At 37.5% G+C, this 20,273-nt stretch overlaps 1 protein-coding gene across 2 annotated transcripts in view; it reads right to left on the bottom strand.

Annotated features, from left to right (window-relative positions):
• Window positions 1–624: 624 nt before the first annotated feature.
• Window positions 625–20,273, bottom strand: part of LOC127450151 (SRC kinase signaling inhibitor 1-like) — a 117,071-nt gene continuing 97,422 nt past the window's right edge. The window contains exons 18-21 of one of the 2 annotated variants that reach the window (XM_051713987.1): window positions 18,533–18,595; window positions 17,604–18,428; window positions 14,729–14,842; window positions 625–5,362 (exon numbers count right to left, since the gene is read on the bottom strand). In XM_051713987.1, the coding sequence (XP_051569947.1) occupies window positions 4,898–5,362; window positions 14,729–14,842; window positions 17,604–18,428; window positions 18,533–18,595 (1,467 nt within the window). In that variant the 3' untranslated portion in view covers window positions 625–4,897. Of the gene's footprint in view, window positions 5,363–5,410; window positions 5,716–14,728; window positions 14,843–17,603; window positions 18,429–18,532; window positions 18,596–20,273 lie in introns of those variants that run through there. The other variant, XM_051713986.1, reaches the window with a different exon arrangement.

The raw sequence follows: 20,273 nt of genomic DNA, 5'->3' as shown, positions 1-20,273 counted from the left end.
TTTCTATAGGTGTTTATATTTCTATGTCTTATTTGTATATAGAGCTATTCTCAGTTGGTATATTACTCTACTCTAGAGATGGGAGGGTCACAGCATGGGTAAAAGGGCTCACACCATTACTGCTGTGTTGATGGTTAGAGCTGTTCTATCTGCTCAATCACTCAGTAATACACACTCAGAGCTTGCCAATCAAGTCTGGTTACCACATCACCACAGATTACAGTAAGACATGCCTGAGCCACGAAGATATCAGACATATAAAAGCCACTTTTTCCTACTTAAACTCTACAGCTGTGAACGTCTTAAATCAGTATATTTGACCACACTATCTCTCCTTTGACTCTTTAAAAAAACAAAACAAAAAAAAACAGGTATATAACTTTGTTTTTAAAATTATCTGCACCGTGCAATTGTTTTTAGAATGTACATGCATTGTTATAATTGTTTTTTATTATTTTTGACATTTTAATATATACCTTATAACTCCCATCTTTTAAATAATTTTTTTCTTTTTTTTTCCTTTTCTGGACAGTATTTTTGTAGGACTCTCTAATAATAACGGTTTTTATTTACATGTTAAAGTCTTATTATTTATATTTTTATTTTATCTTTTTTCTCTTGTATTGTGTGTATATATATATATATATATATATATATATATATATATATATATATATATATTTCGTTTTTTAGTTCTATGATGCCAAAATTCACCCACAAATTCATGTATAAAAATCTCACATAAGGGACTAAAGAGCTCTGGTAAAATACATAATACATTTGACAGTTGTTCTAGCATTTAAAGAAGAATGTGCTTTCTTCAAAGGACTCTCAGTGTGCCATTTCTTTGCCTTATACACCAGACGTAACTAGCCAATAGCAGAAACATCCAGCAACTCTTCGTATTTATGTCTTTTTGGTAAACACTCAGAGGTCCCAAAACCTTCAACTCAAAATTAGCATTGCTGAGTGTAAAATAAGCATTAAAGTTGCGATTTGATTTACCAAGGCATTTGTACATTGACTCAGTTTGAACGAACAGTTGTTTATCAGTAGCGTTTTCATGAGGAACTAGCGTTAGCAATGCAGCTACGGTATTACTCGCTTCCACTAGAGGGCAGCCGAGTGACGTGCCTTCAAACTGTCAACATTTACATTACCTTCAGAGCCTTCTCTATTCCCGCCAAAACAACAAATGAACAACAGCTTGTAAATTACATTCTCAAGTCACAGTAGAGATTTAGAGCTTCATAAACATTGGCACTGGATCATAAATAACCTGATTTCACATAAATTCATCCAGTTACCTCGAAGATCAGAATAATTTGTCTGGATAGAGGCCCTTTTGGGTTATCCCAACACTTTACACTCAAAGTAAAACCACTCATAAAAATTATAATTAACAAAACTATTAATCTGTCCTTGGTTAAGATGCAGCTATATATTACAAATCAACTGGGCTGTACAGATTAATATTTTCAACTCAATATACAAAACACTTTCCTCGTGAATAAATAATTTTCTAGTATACTCTATGCATTACAAAAACAAAAATATGCAATATACAAAGAAATCTCAATATATATAAAATCATCAAAAAAATAAAAAAAATAAAAAAAATAAATAATACAAATGCAAAAATCGCATCATACATTTTTGACCAACCATGTTGAGTGAAAAATACAGTTTATGCCTAACTTTAATGAGCTGATATCTTACCATTTTTTTCTGAGAGCAAGATCCTACTTACATTTTTTTTTTAATTTCAGCACCTTCCTACTCACCCATACAGCCTCAGAAGGGTCAATGATTTTAAACATGTCTTTTCTTAGCTCTTATTTGCTTTACTTAAGAGGATGGAGTGTACCTTGACAGGAGGTGATGTATTTTCTCAGTTACTCCATCCGAGCATCAAACCCAATTCTGCTTTCTGAGAAACCTTAGCCATGATGGTAACAGTTTATTCATTTATGCTGCATGAATTGCTAAATTTGTCTCATTTGTTAGTTTTTCAAAAGTGGTTTTGGGTTCTTAAATAGGCCTTCAGCAATAGAGCTATAAATTTAAAGCTTGCTGGAATCTTTCCATTTGTCAAATATATTTGAACCTTGCATTTTTAGGGAATTAGTAATAGTGTATGGGTGCTTTGTATTCATCACAAAGTCAACAACACAGAAGCAAACCCAAGCCATGAACATAAAAAATTGCATTAAGCTGCTCAACTTTTTTGTGTAACCAAATCCACATTTTAAAAACAATGAATGAGTGGACAGAGTTTTAAATGAGTAACACAGTCATGCTTCATATGAAAGCATTGCCTTTCTCTTTCACTAAGATATGTTAACACATTTAAACAACACCATAGTCAAGCAAAGACATTAAGACTTGGTGCCTTAAATTAAGAAGATTCCATGCATGTAACAGCTAAAGCTCGACCTTTCTACCTCTCGCCAGGCCACCCACTTAAATCACTGAGCATTCCTGACATGAATTTCTGGCTGATTTGGCCAAAAGACACGGAGTTACACATCTAATCTCTCCTCTGGCCATATACTCTAGACATGACCCAGTGCTTAAACCATTATTTTAAACCCTGCACCACGAGCAATCAATTTCATGCATTCGTTTTTTTCAAAGCTGGAAAAATCTCCCCTCTCTCCCTATTCATCTTATTCTGTTCTAATCTCTCACACCTTTTCAAATTTAAATTCTCTGGACTTATTAGAAAATTGTCAGGTTGCGGCATCGACAGATCCAAAACATAGGAATACCCCTGTGAGAAAAAAACTGTGTGTGGTTGTGTTTATATATGTCATAGGGGCTGGAATGAGAATAGAAGAAGAGTGGGCCTAAACAGAGCCTCATTGTCAACAAACTCTACCCTACAGATATTCTCAGTATCATGACTGTGCTGCTGTGCAAAGGTAAAAAGCATAAACTTTATTTATTTTTTTCAAAATTGAGAAATCAGGTCTCTCAGACTATGATTTTGTCCTGCGTCAGATGGGTTTGGCTAAACTTTGCTCAGATTCAGGGACAACGGAGCATGCAGTTTGCATGAACTTAAAAAAAAAAAAAAGTGTTAGCATACTTATTACATTTTCCTTTGTAGTGTGGAGAACAATGAAACTACATGTGCTTATGTGCTTGTAACTGTTGCCATATTCATCTATTCATATTCATCTGGTCGCTAGTTTTGATACTAGTATGCTTATGTCCCTACCAGACTTCTTAACTAGCCACCATTGGTCAGACAGCTTTATCAGAAAGACCATGCTAAACTGCATGTCTACAGCTACACCAGCACCAAATCAGCATAAACCAGCTTGGACCAGCATGAAAATTCATGCTTGTTTAAGCTAATCTTATTAGCAGGATTTGGATCCACATTCTGGGTAATTGTACACAAATACCTAATTATGCAGTTCAAAATAACAAAAGTTGAACTTATGGTGCCTACTGGAAATGAATCTAAATATGAGAATCTGTGGTTTTGATAGCACTGTATGTGGAAGATATGATCGGCTCATTAGGTGAGAGGATGAGTTGGAATGTTCTACTGCACCGATGTCTTCCACTCGGTGGATCACTTCCACTGGCTCAGTCATCATGCCTTTATAACCCCTACATGGTGAACCTAACCATCTGTTTGTGCATTTCAAATCTGACTTAATTTTCTCAGTCTGGGAGTCCCAGAGTTTTTGTTTGTACAGTTTGTGCAGAAATTTTCATGATTGTCAGATCACTGTACTTTTTCATTCAAACACATTTCAGGCTCTTGGAATCCTCTCTAGTCTGAACAACCTGCCGTGCTTTTTAAATGATCTACCTGCAACTAGAAAGTAGCCTAAATATCTTTAAATAGCATTTGGGAAAACTGCGACTCTTAAGAATTTAAGAACAATAGCCTCAATACCAACCCATTAAGAAGTAAGCAGTCCTCCACTTTCCCATAATTCCTCTGCTGCCATGACAACATCCTAAGTTACAGAAAATATATGAAAATTGCTGTATGAAGACCTATTTGAGAGTTAATGAGAACAAGAATGGATTCTTAGGCAGTGTATGTGCATTGAGGGACTCAATAACTCAATAACCTGTAACCACATGTGATTTTTCTGTTCAAAAATGTTACTATAATCATAGCACCAATTTCAGTTATGCTCCTTAAGTAGTACAGCTGTTAGCCAGAAAACCTACATCAGAACAAGTGATACTGCTTTCCATTAAGGTTTTACTGTATTTTTTTAAACATTCTATTTGTTAATATAGATATATGAGCAATAAAAACTCTGAACAAACACAGACTACTACAGTACTCACTTCTCGATTATTGCAACTCTACTTGGTTTAACATAGTCTTACAGTCTTGATTTTACACTTGATGGACATCTACTGGACTCAGCTAGATCTCCAACATGTGAGATTTGGCAAACAAATGAGGGTTTGGGAAAAGAGTCCTTCCCCAGGCCTCCCGTGGGTGTTGTGATGCTGGCTGTATGGTGGAGCTGGAAACAAGCTTGTGGTGAGTGTCCAAGCCCATCTGTTGGCTCTCTGTTTGAGGAACTGCCAGGTCTGCAGGGTGGGTAAGGTTAAAAGTGTAGATCTGCTCACAAACTGGAGAAAATTAAACCTGGGATGGAGAATGGTAAATAAGATTGTTTGCTGTCTCCATGCACTACGTCACAGCTGTCCATATAGCATCTTGGAGAGGATGTCCAGGGAAATGTTGAGAGAACAAACTGCTACAAAACCTAAATCAATTTTTTTTCTTTTAACCAAGTGTTTAAATCAAATGTTCTTTCTCTTCTTCTCTCTTGAAGTTATCCTCTTTGTACTTGTTCTCCCAGCATCCTTTAAATATGTAGCATTTTCAACCATGTCTTCTTTTCTCTCCTTACTCACTGTCATTGGGGGTCACTGGCTTGGGTTCGGTCTTGTTCCGCTCCTTTTCAAACTCCAGGCTGCGGATAGTGGAAGGTTTCAGGGCTAGTGAGGATAGACTGAGGGAGGTGAGAGTAGAAGGGGAGGAAGGAGAGGAAGTGGGTGAGGTGGGGGAGGTAGGGGAGTGGCCGTTGGAGATGTGGAGAGGAAGGGTGGCGGAATTGATGCTCTGCTCTCGTAGTAAACGATGGTGTCTGATGGTGGAGGAGAGGAGTAGGGCCTCGGCCGAGAGGCTGGATGCAGAGAGGCTAGCAAGCAGTGCTTTGGCCTGGTTGGAGGAAGCAGTCAGGGAGGACAGTGCCCCCTCCTGGCGGTACTTGCGCAGCCTGGAGGGCAGCTGGCCGGAGAAGCTGGCAGCTCTGGTGCTTGTGAGGAGTGACTCGGTTGCTCTGGCTCTGCTGATGTTCAGACTCAGAGCCTGCAGGCCAGATGGTAAGGACAGGAGAGTGGGCAGAAAAGAAAAAGAATAAAGACACTGAAGTTTATGGAGGTGTTTAAGGTTTGGTTTGTCTTTGTTGTCTATGGTTTGTCTTCCCACACTTACTCTCAAAAACACAGACCTGAGGAATGAATGACACTCCAGTGAATATTGGCGACTGGATGATGTTAGAGGCTATTTAATTCCCTTAACGTATAAAGAACCATAGTAGGGGGGACAAGGGGAACCAGGTAAACTATTGTGGGCTTCAGTCAGGAGATGCTGATGAAGATGTGGTGAAAACGGAGGACAAGCCTTGGTCAGGTCAGGTTCGGGTTGCTCACTGCTGCTCACTGGGTCGTGGGTCAGACGTGATGGTTGCCACGGTGACACAGGGGGACAGAAAGGTGAGTGCATCAGGCCAACCAACAATGGCAGGTAACACGCAGGCAGGTAATGGTGAAGAAAAGGAAGAGGAAATGCAAAAGGTAGGGTAGGAGGGGGAGAAAGGGATGGAAGGATGAAGACAGGAGACAAACACAGGACAACGTTATTCAGGTTAGGATCATTCATGTATGATGAATGATAGCCAGGTACAGAACTCTATAGCTGTGTTCCAAAACCATGTGAGTTGCCTCGCTGTCTACTGCCTACACAGACAGCTGCCTTCTAAGAGGCTGTGCACAGTGAAAGCATATTTGCATCCATCTGTGCTGCTTTCCCATTGTTTTTCTATGTAAACATGCACTAGACGGACGTCTTTGTCAGCGATGTCTCGCTGTTCTTTCATCATCTCGCACAGAAGAGCCATATTTTTTTAGACGCAATGTCAGGTTAAAAAGACCACCAACTTTTAAAAGCATGTCTCAAGACACCTGCATTCTGTTATTTTTGTTGCTCTGCACCTAACTTTTTTGTGTAGTGCAAGGTCTGAATGGACCCTAAGGCAGCATCCGAACCATCATGGAACCTTATAAGTGACTAATCTGGAAAACTATACTCAGACAACAACTGTATGCACCACAATTGATTTCAATAGATTTAGCATGTTGCTAAATCTATTGCTAAACTGATTTAACATCTTTAATGTAAGCATTTTGCTAAGCCAACAGCACAATGCTTTAATGAGCATAAAAGCAGGCTAAACAGTACACAAATATTAGGTAAAATAGTAATTTTTTATTACCCTAAACTATTTGTATCTATACTTTTCATTACTTAATGTAATATAAGTCTCTCACTCTCAAATCTTGGATTTATTTTTTCATTTCGGAATGCATTCTGGGATTGCCTTCTACACAAACGATACAAGCGATGATGGCTTTAATTTTGGCTAAAATGAGGTATCTTAGGATCTTAGGCATTATTCACTTGCTTACCTTCAGCTATTAGGAGTGTGCAATTGATGCTTTAATATGCTGCCTCCTTAGGTAGCTCACTAGGTTTTGGAACAGAGCATATGTGTGGATTTCACCTCATGAGGGCAAATCCACCTTACATCAGAGACAAACATTACGTTTTTAACACTTACAAAGCTACAGTATATGCAAGAGGACTGTGGCGCCAGCAACTGACCATTCACCAAGAGCTTGGCAAGGATAATGAATGTAAGCATATACACGTCTCTATTTCCCTCAGTCACTCACAAACACCTTTTCGGTCTTTCCATATGACAGGATAAAAGAACAAAAGTTCAAACAAGTATTCCTCAGAGATCCAATCAAACTCTACTCTGTTTTGAGAGAGTTAGATGGACAGCACAGAGTGAAAGAGTGAACTGAGAGAGACAGGGTGAAGAAAGAGCCCAGAGAGCCAGGTCTTTCCACATGAAGTGCCAATTATTCCACCCTGATAGAGCAGAAAAAGACTCTCCATCTCTCTCGCCCATATCTCTCTTTCCTTTAACCTTCTCCCTCTCTTTTATTTCACTTACACTTTTCCAAACCCACTGGCCTATGGCCTTTTCACCCAGCCTTGTCAAAAAGCCACTGGAGAAAATAAAATGGATACTGCCTTTGCACAGTCAAAAGGAAACAATTTCTCATTGGGCCATTTCACATTTATGTTTTTTGAATTTTTGTAATTTCTCATTTGCCCTTTATAAAGTTGCCACAAACCAATGTAACTGAGTATAACAAAGCAGTTCAAAGAGGTCCTGCTCTGATCTGAGTTAGCCTATATGTTAAATGAACATTAGCATCTTCTTATTAATGTACCAAATGGGAGAGAGGAGATCCACAACAACACTTAGCAACAGTAGAAATAAAGGATCTGCCTGAGTGAGAGCTGAGGGTCTAACTAAGAGTGATCTGGGTCTCTGTCAAATGTATATCCTAAATGTCATGTATCCACAGTTTTCCTGAGCAACCACTGGGCGCCAAAGATGGGTAGAAACACGATACATTTACTTGAGTAACTTTTTGAAAAAACTTTTAGAGTAGGTTTAAAAGTGGGTACGTTTTACTCTCACTCAAGTAAATTTCTAATGAATCTGTTTTACTTTTACTTCTTTACAATGGGCGGCGTCCCTGTTGTGACATTACTGGGTTTAATTTTAGTTAATGTGTAATTTATTGAGAGATTATTGAATGGGACTTTTACAAGAGCAGAATTTCACACAGCTGCACGTGCTGACACAGACTCAAGTCATCAATGCTGCAGCATCAAGCTCTTTAAGGTGAAACAATTTCTTCGCTCTGCACAGTGAAAAAAGATTAGTTTCATCATGCAATGCCTTCTTTTAACAACAAGACAAGCGGATATTTCAAGATTAAAATCTCAGCTTCAATTTAAGGCAGCACACTGAGGTAAGTTTTGGCTCTAATGCTAACACGGGCTTTTCTGTGTAATGTGATGGTCATTTTCAGGGTGATAATGTAACTGGGCTCTTATGACATCAGTTTTCATCATTCAGCATTCACACGGTTCCACGACCGGGGTTGGTGCCCTACGCACTAGGCTGCATACTCTGCATTTAGAGAGCGGCGGTACTGCTGTACAGAACTAAAGATCTAAATTCTTTCAACACTGAAAACTGTAACTACACTGAAATAAGAATCCACGAAGGACTGTAAAAGCTATGAAATAGCAAAAGTAGGCATTAATAAAGCATGATCTTGCTTTGGTTTATATTTCAGCATTACATATAATGTCCTTGTGGGACATTTTCACGTTTTCACTGTAATAATTACTAGAAGTGTTTCCAAACCTCTCTTCTTATTGACAAATTCATCCAGATCTGACAAGAGCCCTTAAAGGGATAGTTCACCCAAAAATTTAAATTCTCATTATTTACTCACCCTCATGCCACCCCAGATGTGTATGACTTTCTTTCATCTGCTGAACTCAAATGAAGATTTTTAGAAGAATTTCTCAGCTCTGTAAATCCATACAATGCAAGTGAATGGGTGGCAACATTTTAAAGCTAAACAAATCACATAAACCAGCATAAAGTAATCCATAAGACTCCAGTGGTTAAATCAGTATCTTCAGAAGTGATTTGATAGGTGTGGATGAGAAACAGAGAAACAGATTACCTTCACATTCTTCTTCTTGTGTTTATGATGATTCACATTCTTCTCTGCATATCACACCCTGCTTGGCAGGGAGAAGAATGTCTAGCAAAAAAATGACAAATATTGATCTGTTTCTCACTCACACCTATTATGTCACTTCTGAAGATTTGGATTTAACTACTGGAGTCTTATGGATTACTTTTATGCTGCCTTTATGTGCTTTTTGGAGCATCAAATTTTAACCTACAGAGCTAAAATATTCTTCTGAAAATCTTAATTTGTGTTCTGCAGAAGAAAGGAAGTCATACATATCTGAGATGGCATGAGGGTGAGTAATTGATGAGAGAATATTCATTTTTGGGTGAACTATCCCTTTAAAGTGATAGCTCAGCCATAATTTAATGTTCTGTCATCCCGTGTGACCCTTTGTATTATGTAGAACACAAAATATGTTAGACAGAATGTTAGGGACTGACAGACTCGGTCAACATTCACTTTCAAAATATGGAGATAAAAAACATTCACTGAAAGTAAATAGTGACTATTAGACATTCTGTCTAAAATCTCCTTATTGTGTTGCATAGAAGAAAGAAAGTCATATGGGTTTGGAGCAACATGATGGTGAATGATGACAGAATTTCCATTAATAATAATAATAATTCTGTAATACATGTTAAATGTGTATTATGTAATGGAATATAGGGGAGTTAACGTCCATTATGTAATTTGTGAAAGTAAAGAGTTACTCACTACTTGAGTACTTTTTTAATTGGATGCTTTCTTACTCTTACTCAAGTAATTATTTATGTTAGTACTTTTAATTCTACTTGAATAATTTTTTTTTTTTTTAAGTAATTGTACTTCTACTTGAGTACAGTTTTTGGCTACTCTGCCCACCTCTGCTGGGCGCTGCCATTATGATTGTAATTGACTGTTTTCTGTTTCTGGTCTCGAGACGCAATGTAAAATATACCAGATGGAGAACAACAACCATTTAAGTTTTTATTGGAGTAAAAATGAATTTCAGACTCAAATTGTGCTGTTGTTGGCTGTCATAACAACTCAAAGTAGTTAATGATATCAACATAACTAACCTCAGACCATCTTTTCATGTCATCTACACACTCAGTTGAGGCACTGTCAATAAAAAAACAGTCATCTCAACTCTGTGAAGTATCGGTACTATACAGCCACATGTTTTTTGACAATTTTTACAAATGTAATACCTTAAACATAACATTACCTGCTAAGAATATAAGCTGATGCGAGTGAAAACACTGGAGACCGGAAATTGAAAACAGTTAGGAAAAAGGTGGATAGGTAACTACAAGTGGAGTTGAATAAACAGATTATATAGAATAAACTAAACATAAACTCAACATATAATGTACATGATGAGAGAGACAGGTTCTCTTTAATTTGTATTCTTATTTTTTACAGAGAGTGTTGAAAGAACCAGTGCAGTACACAGTTAAGCATATGGCCCTCTCTTAATCTAATTCAGATTGTCAAGTATTCACATTTAATTTGTACACAGTTCAGATTCAGTCAGATGAATTAAACAAAGTGAGAGAGAGAATGCGGTGAAATGGAGAGAGTCAGACAATAGAGATTATCTAAAGTCTTTGTGGAGATGATGTGTTGATTTATTTTCCATCTATGTGGGCAGCCAGGGAGAGCACTCTATTGTAAGATAAATACATTTAAGAGAGAAAGCTTGAAGAGAAATGAAATACAAAACGAAAGACCAAGAGGGGCAGTGAAAAGCACAGAAAGTAGAAAAAAGCATAAATAAAACAAGAGACTAAGCGAAAAGTGACTAGATTAAGACTAAGACTAGACTAAGATCAAGATGAAGGCTAGATCAAGACTAAGGCAAGAGCTAGACTAAGGCTTGACTGAGACTAAACTATGACCAAGTCTACGGCCAAGACTAAGACCAGAATAAGACTTACACTATCACCAAAACTAAGGCTAGACTAAGACCAAGATCAGACTAAGACTAAATCAAGACTAAGGCTTGACTATAACTAGATCAAAGCTAGTAAGACGAAGATGAAAACTAGATTAAGACTAAGTCTAGACTAAGACCAAGATGAAAGAAAGACCAAGACTAAGACCAGAACAAGACCAGACAGATAGACCATCCTTTGTTTGTCTCCTGCCTTCATCCTTCCATCAATTGTGACTATGTGTGCATAAATGTGTATGTTTTAGAGTGTTTGTATCCATTTGCTGCTATCAGAGTTAAGAGAAAAAGAATGCATATGCTGTCCACTTCAAAGGGAATAATTAGTGGTTGCACTGTCAAGACTAAGCTCTAATCATATCCATCTTAGCAGGAGTGCCTATAACAGCAGATATGCTCTTCTGTAATTATAGCTGCAATGAACTCTCTGATCTCTTTCTCTCTTGCCAATATCAGCCTCACTTTTCCTTCCCCATAAAAGACATTCTTGTCTAATATTCATGGCCTGTTGAACAGGGGCCAGATTTATTAAACACAGATTGAAGAGATTTACAGAGCATCAGCATATCTATCTTCAATTAACCTACAGCACTGAGGCCCTCAGCAGTCCATGTATGTGCAGCTTTTTCTTCCTGTAATCTATCTTTAAAACCTTCCTGTTTTCTCCACCGGTCTCTTTTACTTCAGTTATGTTTAAGCGCTCAAATTTTCCTTTACATTTCCTCTCCCCACCTTCTCCTGAGACCCTTCCATCTCTGGATTCTTTCTTCTGTTAGGGAATTTAAAGTGCACTTTAGAGTCTCAAATGTTCTGCGATTGGCACACCAAAAGCTTTTTCAAAGCACCACTCCCATCACTGTTATAAGTTCTCTCCTGGCCTCACTTCGCTTGTGACCTACATTCACGCACCTTTCCTATGAGAGAGCGCTTTGTACTAGTCTGAGCTGTGGGATGTTATTGAAATGCCCTTAGACAGACATTTTGAATCGGTTTCATTTTATATATGGATACAGATAATGATCTTCCTAGTTTCAGGAAAACACTAGACTTGGAAGACCAAGACTAAAATTACACTAAGACTAGACTAAAATTACTCTGTTAAAAATAAAACCAAGACCTAGACTGAGGCTAGACTAAGACTAAGACCAAGACTAAGACCAGACTATGACTAAACAAAAACTAAGACAAAAGTTAAACTAAGACTAGACTGGGACAAGACCACAACTAAGACCAGACTAAGACTAGACCAAGTCCAAGACTAAGTCCAAGATGAAGGCTAGACCAAGACTGTGACCAAGATAGAGACAGAGAAAGGTCTATTCACACCCAGACTGTAAAAAATAAAAACAAAAAACTATTAAACCCTTGTACAGTATGCGGCGCTTTTGCTGTTGTACAAACATTAATACTAGTTTCCTGCCTGGACCATTCAGCATTCAACAGTCAATGCTAGAGATTAATATATTGAATGATGTTAAAGCATTTATTTACCTAATCTGGCATAACTGTTTAGTGTTTCATTATGTTATTACCATGTTTTTGATGCATTTTGAGTAATATATAATCTGTGTTTTTCATGCACGTGTGATGAGTAAAGAGAGCTGTTGCATAAATATAGGCCTACATCCTGTGTCTTTATATTTGCACATCTATTTTGCCATGAGTATATTTCAAACGGATTCCAGAACACAAACTCTCTTTTAATAATGCCTGGTTTAATGCCTGGATAATATAACACAAGGTACAGTGTTATAAATACACATGGATGTACATTAAGAATAACAGGTATAGTATAAAATATTATACATAATATATATATATATATATATATATATATATATATACGTATATATACACACTACCGGTCAAAAGTTTTGAAACACTTGACTGAAATGTTTCTCATGATCTTAAAAATCTTTTGATCTGAAGGTGTATGCTTAAATGTTTGAAATTAGTTTAGTAGACAAAAATATATGTGTGCCAACATATTAATTGATTTAATTATAAAACTAAAATTGTATTACATTTTTTGTAAAAACAAATTTAAATGGATGACTTGGACCAAATAATAAAGAAAAGCAGCCAATAAGTGCCCAGTATATAGATGGGAACTCCTTCAATACTGTTTAAAAAGCATCCCAGGGTGATACCTCAAGAAGTTGGTTGAGAAAATGTCAAGAGTACATGTCTGCAGATTCTAGGCAAAGGGTGACTACTCTGAAGATGCTAAAATATAACACAGTTTTTATTTATTTTGGATTTTGTTTAGTCACAACATAATTCCCATAGTTCCATTTATGTTATTCCATAGTTTTAATGACTTTACTATTATTCTAAAATGTGAAAAAAAAAATAAAAATAAAAAATTATAATAAAGAATGAGTAAGTGTTTCAAAACTTTTGACTGGTAGTGTGTGTGTGTGTGTGTGTGTGTGTGTGTGTGTGTGTGTGTGTGTGTGTATATATATATATATATATATATATATATATATATATATATATATATATATATATATATTACAAGCAGACTTTCAAAAACAGACCAGGTTTATTTTTGCAGTACAAAGTGTTCATGAATTGCAACTATTTATTTTTAAGTATAGAATTCTCTGGGGTGTGTATCAGCTGCAAGTCAATGCCATTGTTTAAACTGCTGCAGACTCTGGAAAATTTACAAAAAGCTCATATCTCATTGGGCAGTCAGTTTTTATTGCAATCTGAAAAAGAAAAAAATTGTACTGCTCTCCGAAAAATGAACCTTCGGATTGTCAGCAGACGATTTGTCGGATCTGATGTGAATAGTGCCATATGAATCCATTGTTCCTATTCAACAGCTAACACACTTTCACTGAAAAAAGACTTTAGTTTTAGTTTAGTTCAGTTTGCAATTAAAGGTAGGGTTACAGGAATGCTTCACAAAAAAAAAAAAAAAAAACCCTGAAAGTTAAAATACAGAAACAATCAATAAATTAAGTCAACAAATAGAGAAGAGAAAATATAATTACACATAAAACACATAAATACACATAAAAAGTAAGTTAAAAGTCCATACTCGATAAATAAGTAAATACTGCTTTATCTATTACAATGGGGGATAGCCTCTGGCACAAAGGTGTATTTGTAGCGATTTGTAGATCTTTTACTCCATAATCGCTGCAAAAGGGCAACAGCTCCAACTGAGAATGTAAAGGATGTGTATCATCTTCCATAATACTCTAAGCCATCTTTGTCACCAACTGCTCATAAAATAAAGTTAAGCTACGCAAGGGTACACCAGTGATTTTTGAGCATGTTTTAACAATGCCTTGGAGGCTGTTCTTGTTCTTAAGGGACAGATGAAAACCAGCATACAAAAGAAAAACATACAACACTTTCAATAAATAAGGTACAGAGGGTTGTAAGGACAGACACTGAGTGAGTTGAGTTTCCTCAACAAATACAGTCTTTGTTGTGATTTTTTGAATAGAATTTGCTGGACTTGGTGTGAAACAGCCGTAAGACTAGACTAGGTTAAAAATACTAAGTCTGGACTGAGACTAGACTTAGACTATGACTACACTAAAACCAAGACAGAGTCTAGACCAAGACTAAGACTAAACTGGAACTAGACCACAACTAGGATTAAATCAAGTCAAAGACTAAGTCCAAGATGAAGGATAGATCGATCACATCACTTAAACTGAGACAGAGTCTATTCTACTCTAAACTAGACAAAGACAGGACTAAGACTAGACCAGGATTAAACCAAGAGTACGAATAGAGCAATGAACAGACAGACAGACAGAGAGAAAGATAGATAGACGGACAGATAGCTAGAAAGGAAGACAGCAAGACAGACAGATAGATAGATAGACAGACAGACAGAAAGACAGATACTCATACCTGCTGTTGACCCTGGCTCTTAAGGAAGTCATCTCTCTGTTTGCTTGTTTTGCTCTTGTCCGATCCACTTTGCTGCAGATGCTTCAGATGAAAGAGTGCTTTACCACCACCAGTCTCAGATAGAACAGAGAGGAGAGACAGATGTTATGTGCATGTTTTGTCATTTCCATCCAGATTTCATTTGCTAGCACAGTCAGAGGAAGTGCTGGAGGAAAACAGGATGCAGGCAGACAGGTTAATAGTGAAGTATTTTTAACAGAACACATGCAAGCATCTCCGAGGAATTCTCTCTTTCTTTCTCAGACACACAGATGTGTATTACCTGTAATTTCTTGTATAAAATTCCAAGACAATAAATCACGGGGATCTGCACAAATTTGACAAAAGCTCTCTGCACAAAACTTGCTAATTAACTCTATCTCTCTCCTGTGCTCTCTTTGCATACATTATCTACACGAGAACAAGCACTAGACCAAAGTCTAGAGTCACAACCAGCCAACAGCCCTTTTAAAGCTTCAAGGAGGCCCATTAGCGGCATTTTATTTCAATGAGAGTTTCACTGAATGCATGGATCTCTGTTCAAGGATCTAATGCCTGCAATCAGGTGGACTTGCAGTTGCCAGACTCTATTTGTCCAACGAAAGGGGCGTGCAATAGCAACCAAGATTGAGGACTCGAACACGACGAGAACAACACCATTGCTAGGACGAATGATGCAATGTTGGTTTGTATACAAATGCGTGGGCTGAAAGCAGCTCGACGCAGTGGAAAACACAAGTGACATCGTCCAAATCCTTCCCTGCTGTCACTCAGGAAAATCTGCCCTGTTCTCAGAGGAGCCGAGTAATACACATGACGTCTGGTGGATTGCTGCTTCATAGCACACTCACACAGAGTCAGTTTTACCCTGACAACTAATCTCTAAAGACGAATGAGGCTACAAGGCAAATTCAAGTGTAGAAACACAATTCTGCATAAATTATACTATACAATCACATTTGTGTAGTTTGGTTGTGCAGAGACAAAGAACTTCCCTGTGCTTTATCTTTTTTATTATATGAGGAAACCACATAAAAATTGTTTTATTGTCAAATGTACCAGAGAATATAAGACCGGTGAAAGTAATGCAATTGCAAAGTCATTTTAAGAGAAAAAGAGAAGTGTAGTACTGAAAGAAGAAACATGAAATAAGAAAATTTATTGTCAGAAAACACAATGATAGGTACTGTCTACAGAATACAAACATTAAAAGCTGGAGGCAAACAATTCGTCAAAGCATCAGCAAAATACACAAAACTGATATAGTTGAGGTGCAAAAGACAAAGATATTAAAGACCTTTCTTCAGAGCAGAGAGATAAGAAATATAGCTGAGAAGAAGCTAAAGGAATGGTTTGCTCAAAACGAAAGTCCTGTCCTAATTTGCTCATCCTTATTCCATTCCAAATCCATGACTTTCATTCTTCTACAGAACACAAAAAGAGGAATTAAAAAAAGTAAAATACAATAGCAGCTGATATTGACTCACTTTAAAGCATTGTTATAGATAATGAAAAAAAATGAAAACATTTGCTAACTGAAATAAAAATAAAAACTGAATTAATTGGACTTTGAATTAATTTTAGTTTTACATAGATTTGTTTTGTGTCACTTTTATGATAAAAATGCCATAGAACCTGACATTATACCTTTATAGAAAGCTTAGGATGTCTTCTACCTTAGTCAAAAGCAAATATTAAGAAATACTCGAGACTGGGAAAAACAACCTCTTGATCAAATCCCAGATTTTCTTTAGGCAGTATTTGGTGTAGTGGGACAGAGGAAAAATTATTCTACAGAAAATATCTACAAATTATTTGGAATTAATTTGTATAGTTTCTTTTACACTTTCATATCATAAATCATAACATAACATTTACAAACATTAAATCTACTTGTACTTTTTTATTGTTTCAGAAAGATTTGCCTCAAATTTCTGTCATTTTCTTTAGTATTGCTTTTCCCACTGGTTGTCATGAAATGAGCTCTGCCACACATTCCGATATAAATTCATAAATGTAAACCCCCAAAAGTTAACTGTTTACTTCCCAAAGATTAGTTTAGTAATGGTTGTTAGCCATTTAAGGAAACACACATGGATACGATAGGGGCCAAGCTTACTGTAACTGTCCAACTTTACCCATCTTCACCCTATGTTGTAAAATTTTAAACATTGACAATCTACCTTAAAATGACAAATTGAATATAAAATAGAAATAAAAACTAAAAAAAAAAATCCAACACTATAATAACCCTGCTTTAAAGCACCCAAAAGTGTCATAAAAGTGGCCCATGTGAAACCAAAATTTAAGTTGTCATTTACTCTCAAAAATAAAATCACTGACCAACTTGTGTACACAGAGCCCAAATTAAATATATGACATAATGATGTTAGGTCATAAGACACACTAGGTCTGATGTATTTGCCATGTCACCATTTGAAATTAGCTCTGTATACATGAATGATAAATGGTTTGATTGGATTTGATAGTAAATGATCACTTAAATTTTGGTCTTTTCATCATACAAAGTTATCGCATGCTTTCAGAAGTCTTGGAATATGACACACAAGTGATATGGACAACATTTATAACACTTTTGGGTGCGATTAATTAATCGGCATGTCATGTAATTTATTTGATAAAAAAATTGTAATCAGTTGACAGGCCTAAAATATATCCTTTTGGGTTCCATAGAAGAAAGTAAGTCACATCAGTTTGACTGACATGAGGGTGAGTAAATAATGACAGATTTTCCATTTTTGGGTGAAGTATCCCTTTAAGATGCAAACGACAGAAAGGCCAAGGTTGAAAATTTTTTTGGAAGGCGAGGCTGAACCTTGGCTGTTGATGTATTGATGAAACAAGGTTTGGGTGGGACAAGGGGTCTGTTTATTTCGCCTCCCTCTTCAGGGCTATGTGCTGTTTGTCGAGTGCTGCTGGATATCTTGAGGGAGCTGCTGATGGTGGAGGAGCTCTCTGGCTGGGCAGCAATGGGGAAGATGTTCCCAGTTTGAGGGTCAGTGCTGTACTCCATCAAGCTAAGCTCCAGCTCACGAATGGTTTCCTCTAGACTGTCTAGCCGACGGTAGGTTCTGTGACAGATGTCTTCCTTCTCCCCTCCAATGCCCTGAGTGCGGATCAAACCCACTTGAGATGTCTCAGAGGGGCCATTTTCCTGCAAGACAGACAATGTAGTTTCCAACTTTTGGCAGATTGTCCCAGGCCTCTGATATCTCGATGCCTTGTCTTTCGGCTCTCTCTCCGCCTCAAGAGACTCCTTAACCCTTGGCTCCCTCCTCAGGGGCTGTTTAATTGCTCTCTGCCTTGTGTGGCATGGCCAGGACTGGGTCACATCCTGAACAGGAGTCTGCCTCATCTGAGGCTCAATCTGGGCCACATCCAAGTCTTGTATCCGAGAGACTTTTTGGCCGTTTGTCAAGTCTTTTTTCCATAGCGACAGACTGGGAGTCCTGACAATGTGACAAAAGTAACTTACTCTAGTGTCATTGTCTTGTATTGTCGGTACACTTTCAGAACACTGAACCTCTGGTACAACAGATGGACTGGCCTCAACCGAATCCTCTGAAGGGGACATGGGGAGTGAGTTACACTCAGTTAAGACTATCTGGGGGACCGGAGTGGGGGATATTCCATGCTGCATCTGGAATATAAAAGCAGTAATTTGATGTATAATTCATAATTTCCGATGGTTCCCCTCTTCATTATGTTCATTGGTTAAAATGACAATATCTAAAATGAACTTACTGAAGATTCCTCTGTAAAATTGCTGGACTGTTCATGAAAACCAAACCGAGATATGGTCAGCTGCTGGTATAGACATACATACAGATGGAAAATTAAACAGAAAACACACACACAAATATGCACCCTTATAGAGATACTGTATGCTTCGAACACAAATAAAAAAATCAGCATTGTTCAGATTAAATCTGGGCGAGTCTTACCACATCCCAAAGTGTCATGATATATCAAACCTCTTTAAAGTCTAGTAGAGGAAAACTGGGCATTTCAAAACACTCAACTCACACTTCCACACAAAGCAGACATGCACTGGCTGGTGCACACTCACACACTTTGTGTAGTGACAGGCGACTGTGTAGTTGTAATTGTGATCTTTGTTTCTTTGTTTTTTTTGTGACTAAGAGCATTAAAATGCACCACTGAAGGTCTTTCGATTTAGTGCAGTGAGGTTTTGTCTATATATGTGCATGTCTAAAGATCTCTTACAGAATTTGGGGCAAACAAGTGATGCATATGAGTATGTGTGTTCGTGCATGAGTGTGCAGAGGGCAGCAGTCCACACTAGCTTGCAGTACAGGCTGTTACCTGTCTTGGCGAGGGCACATGGGGCAACAGTTGTAAACTAGAGGGTGGAGGGTATTTCCTGGGAGAGGGCACGGGGAGGGTGGGAGTCAGTAATCGCTCAAAAAGCTGAGCAGTCAGGGAGATTAAAGAGAATAAAAAATAAATAAATGGGTGCTCAATTTTAGTCCAGACAAACTCCTTACAGGACTCATCATGACACATTCTAGACACTTTGAATCTAACAGGTAAAGCATTTAAGAAACAGACTACACATTTAACACTGTAAATCTCATAATGCATTTAATCAAATATTCAAAGTCTTATTGATTTACAAGGCCTATCTCTATAGCTGTAAGATAAGATTACTTGAGGCACAGCAATCATTATAACCAGGGGTAAGGGACATGTCTCACCATCATTTAGAAATGCCACCCATGATTTGCAGTTTTTAAATGAAGTAAATGACATTTCAAGCTCACATGATGTGTTGCCGCTAGCATGTGTCCAACATTTATATCTCAAATAATGTACATATCCACACAGTGTAGGGTGATGGTAAATCTTTCAGCTCACATTTGCAAAGTGCTGTCTTGATGAAAGTTTTGGTAGTTGCCAAATTTACCATTAATTACAATTGTTTAGTCAGGCCAGCATTACAGCCAGGCAACTCTGCCCCTTCCACTACGTAGAGCAAGCCATGGCCTCTGAATGCATGAACGGACCTTATGGTGCGTCCAAGTCCTCCTGGGAAATTCGTACTTACAAGGTCGGAAATCGTAAATAAGATTTGATGTGTGTCAGAAAGAACGGACCCGTTTTGCATTTCATATTTCTTTCACTCTTTCTCAGTCAAAATACTCAAGTCATTGCAGTGACTAAACTGTTACCAATAACAATTAGCTTCCGCCATGATTCATAAATTGACAAGCCCCCCAACTCAGAAGTTGGGGCTCAGAGAAAATCCTGAGTTTCCCACTCATAATTATGACTTTGTGGTGGCGTTCATGTGCGCTCAACTCATAGATATTATTATTCCGACATTACTTTAACGTAACAGGTGTTCTAAATGGGTTTTAGTGTGTTTCTGTGCAGTTGTTAAGGTGTTTTGGTGGTTGTTATGGTGTTCTTGCCTGAGTGAAAGTCTCTATTATATTCTGGTCCCTAGATATGGCTCTGGTCC

The sequence above is a fragment of the Myxocyprinus asiaticus genome, chromosome 13 (assembly GCF_019703515.2).
Source record: "Myxocyprinus asiaticus isolate MX2 ecotype Aquarium Trade chromosome 13, UBuf_Myxa_2, whole genome shotgun sequence".
Lineage (NCBI taxonomy): Eukaryota > Metazoa > Chordata > Actinopteri > Cypriniformes > Catostomidae > Myxocyprinus > Myxocyprinus asiaticus.
The sequence above is the reverse complement of the archived record's forward strand: the minus strand, read 5'-3'. Positions and strand labels throughout refer to the sequence as shown.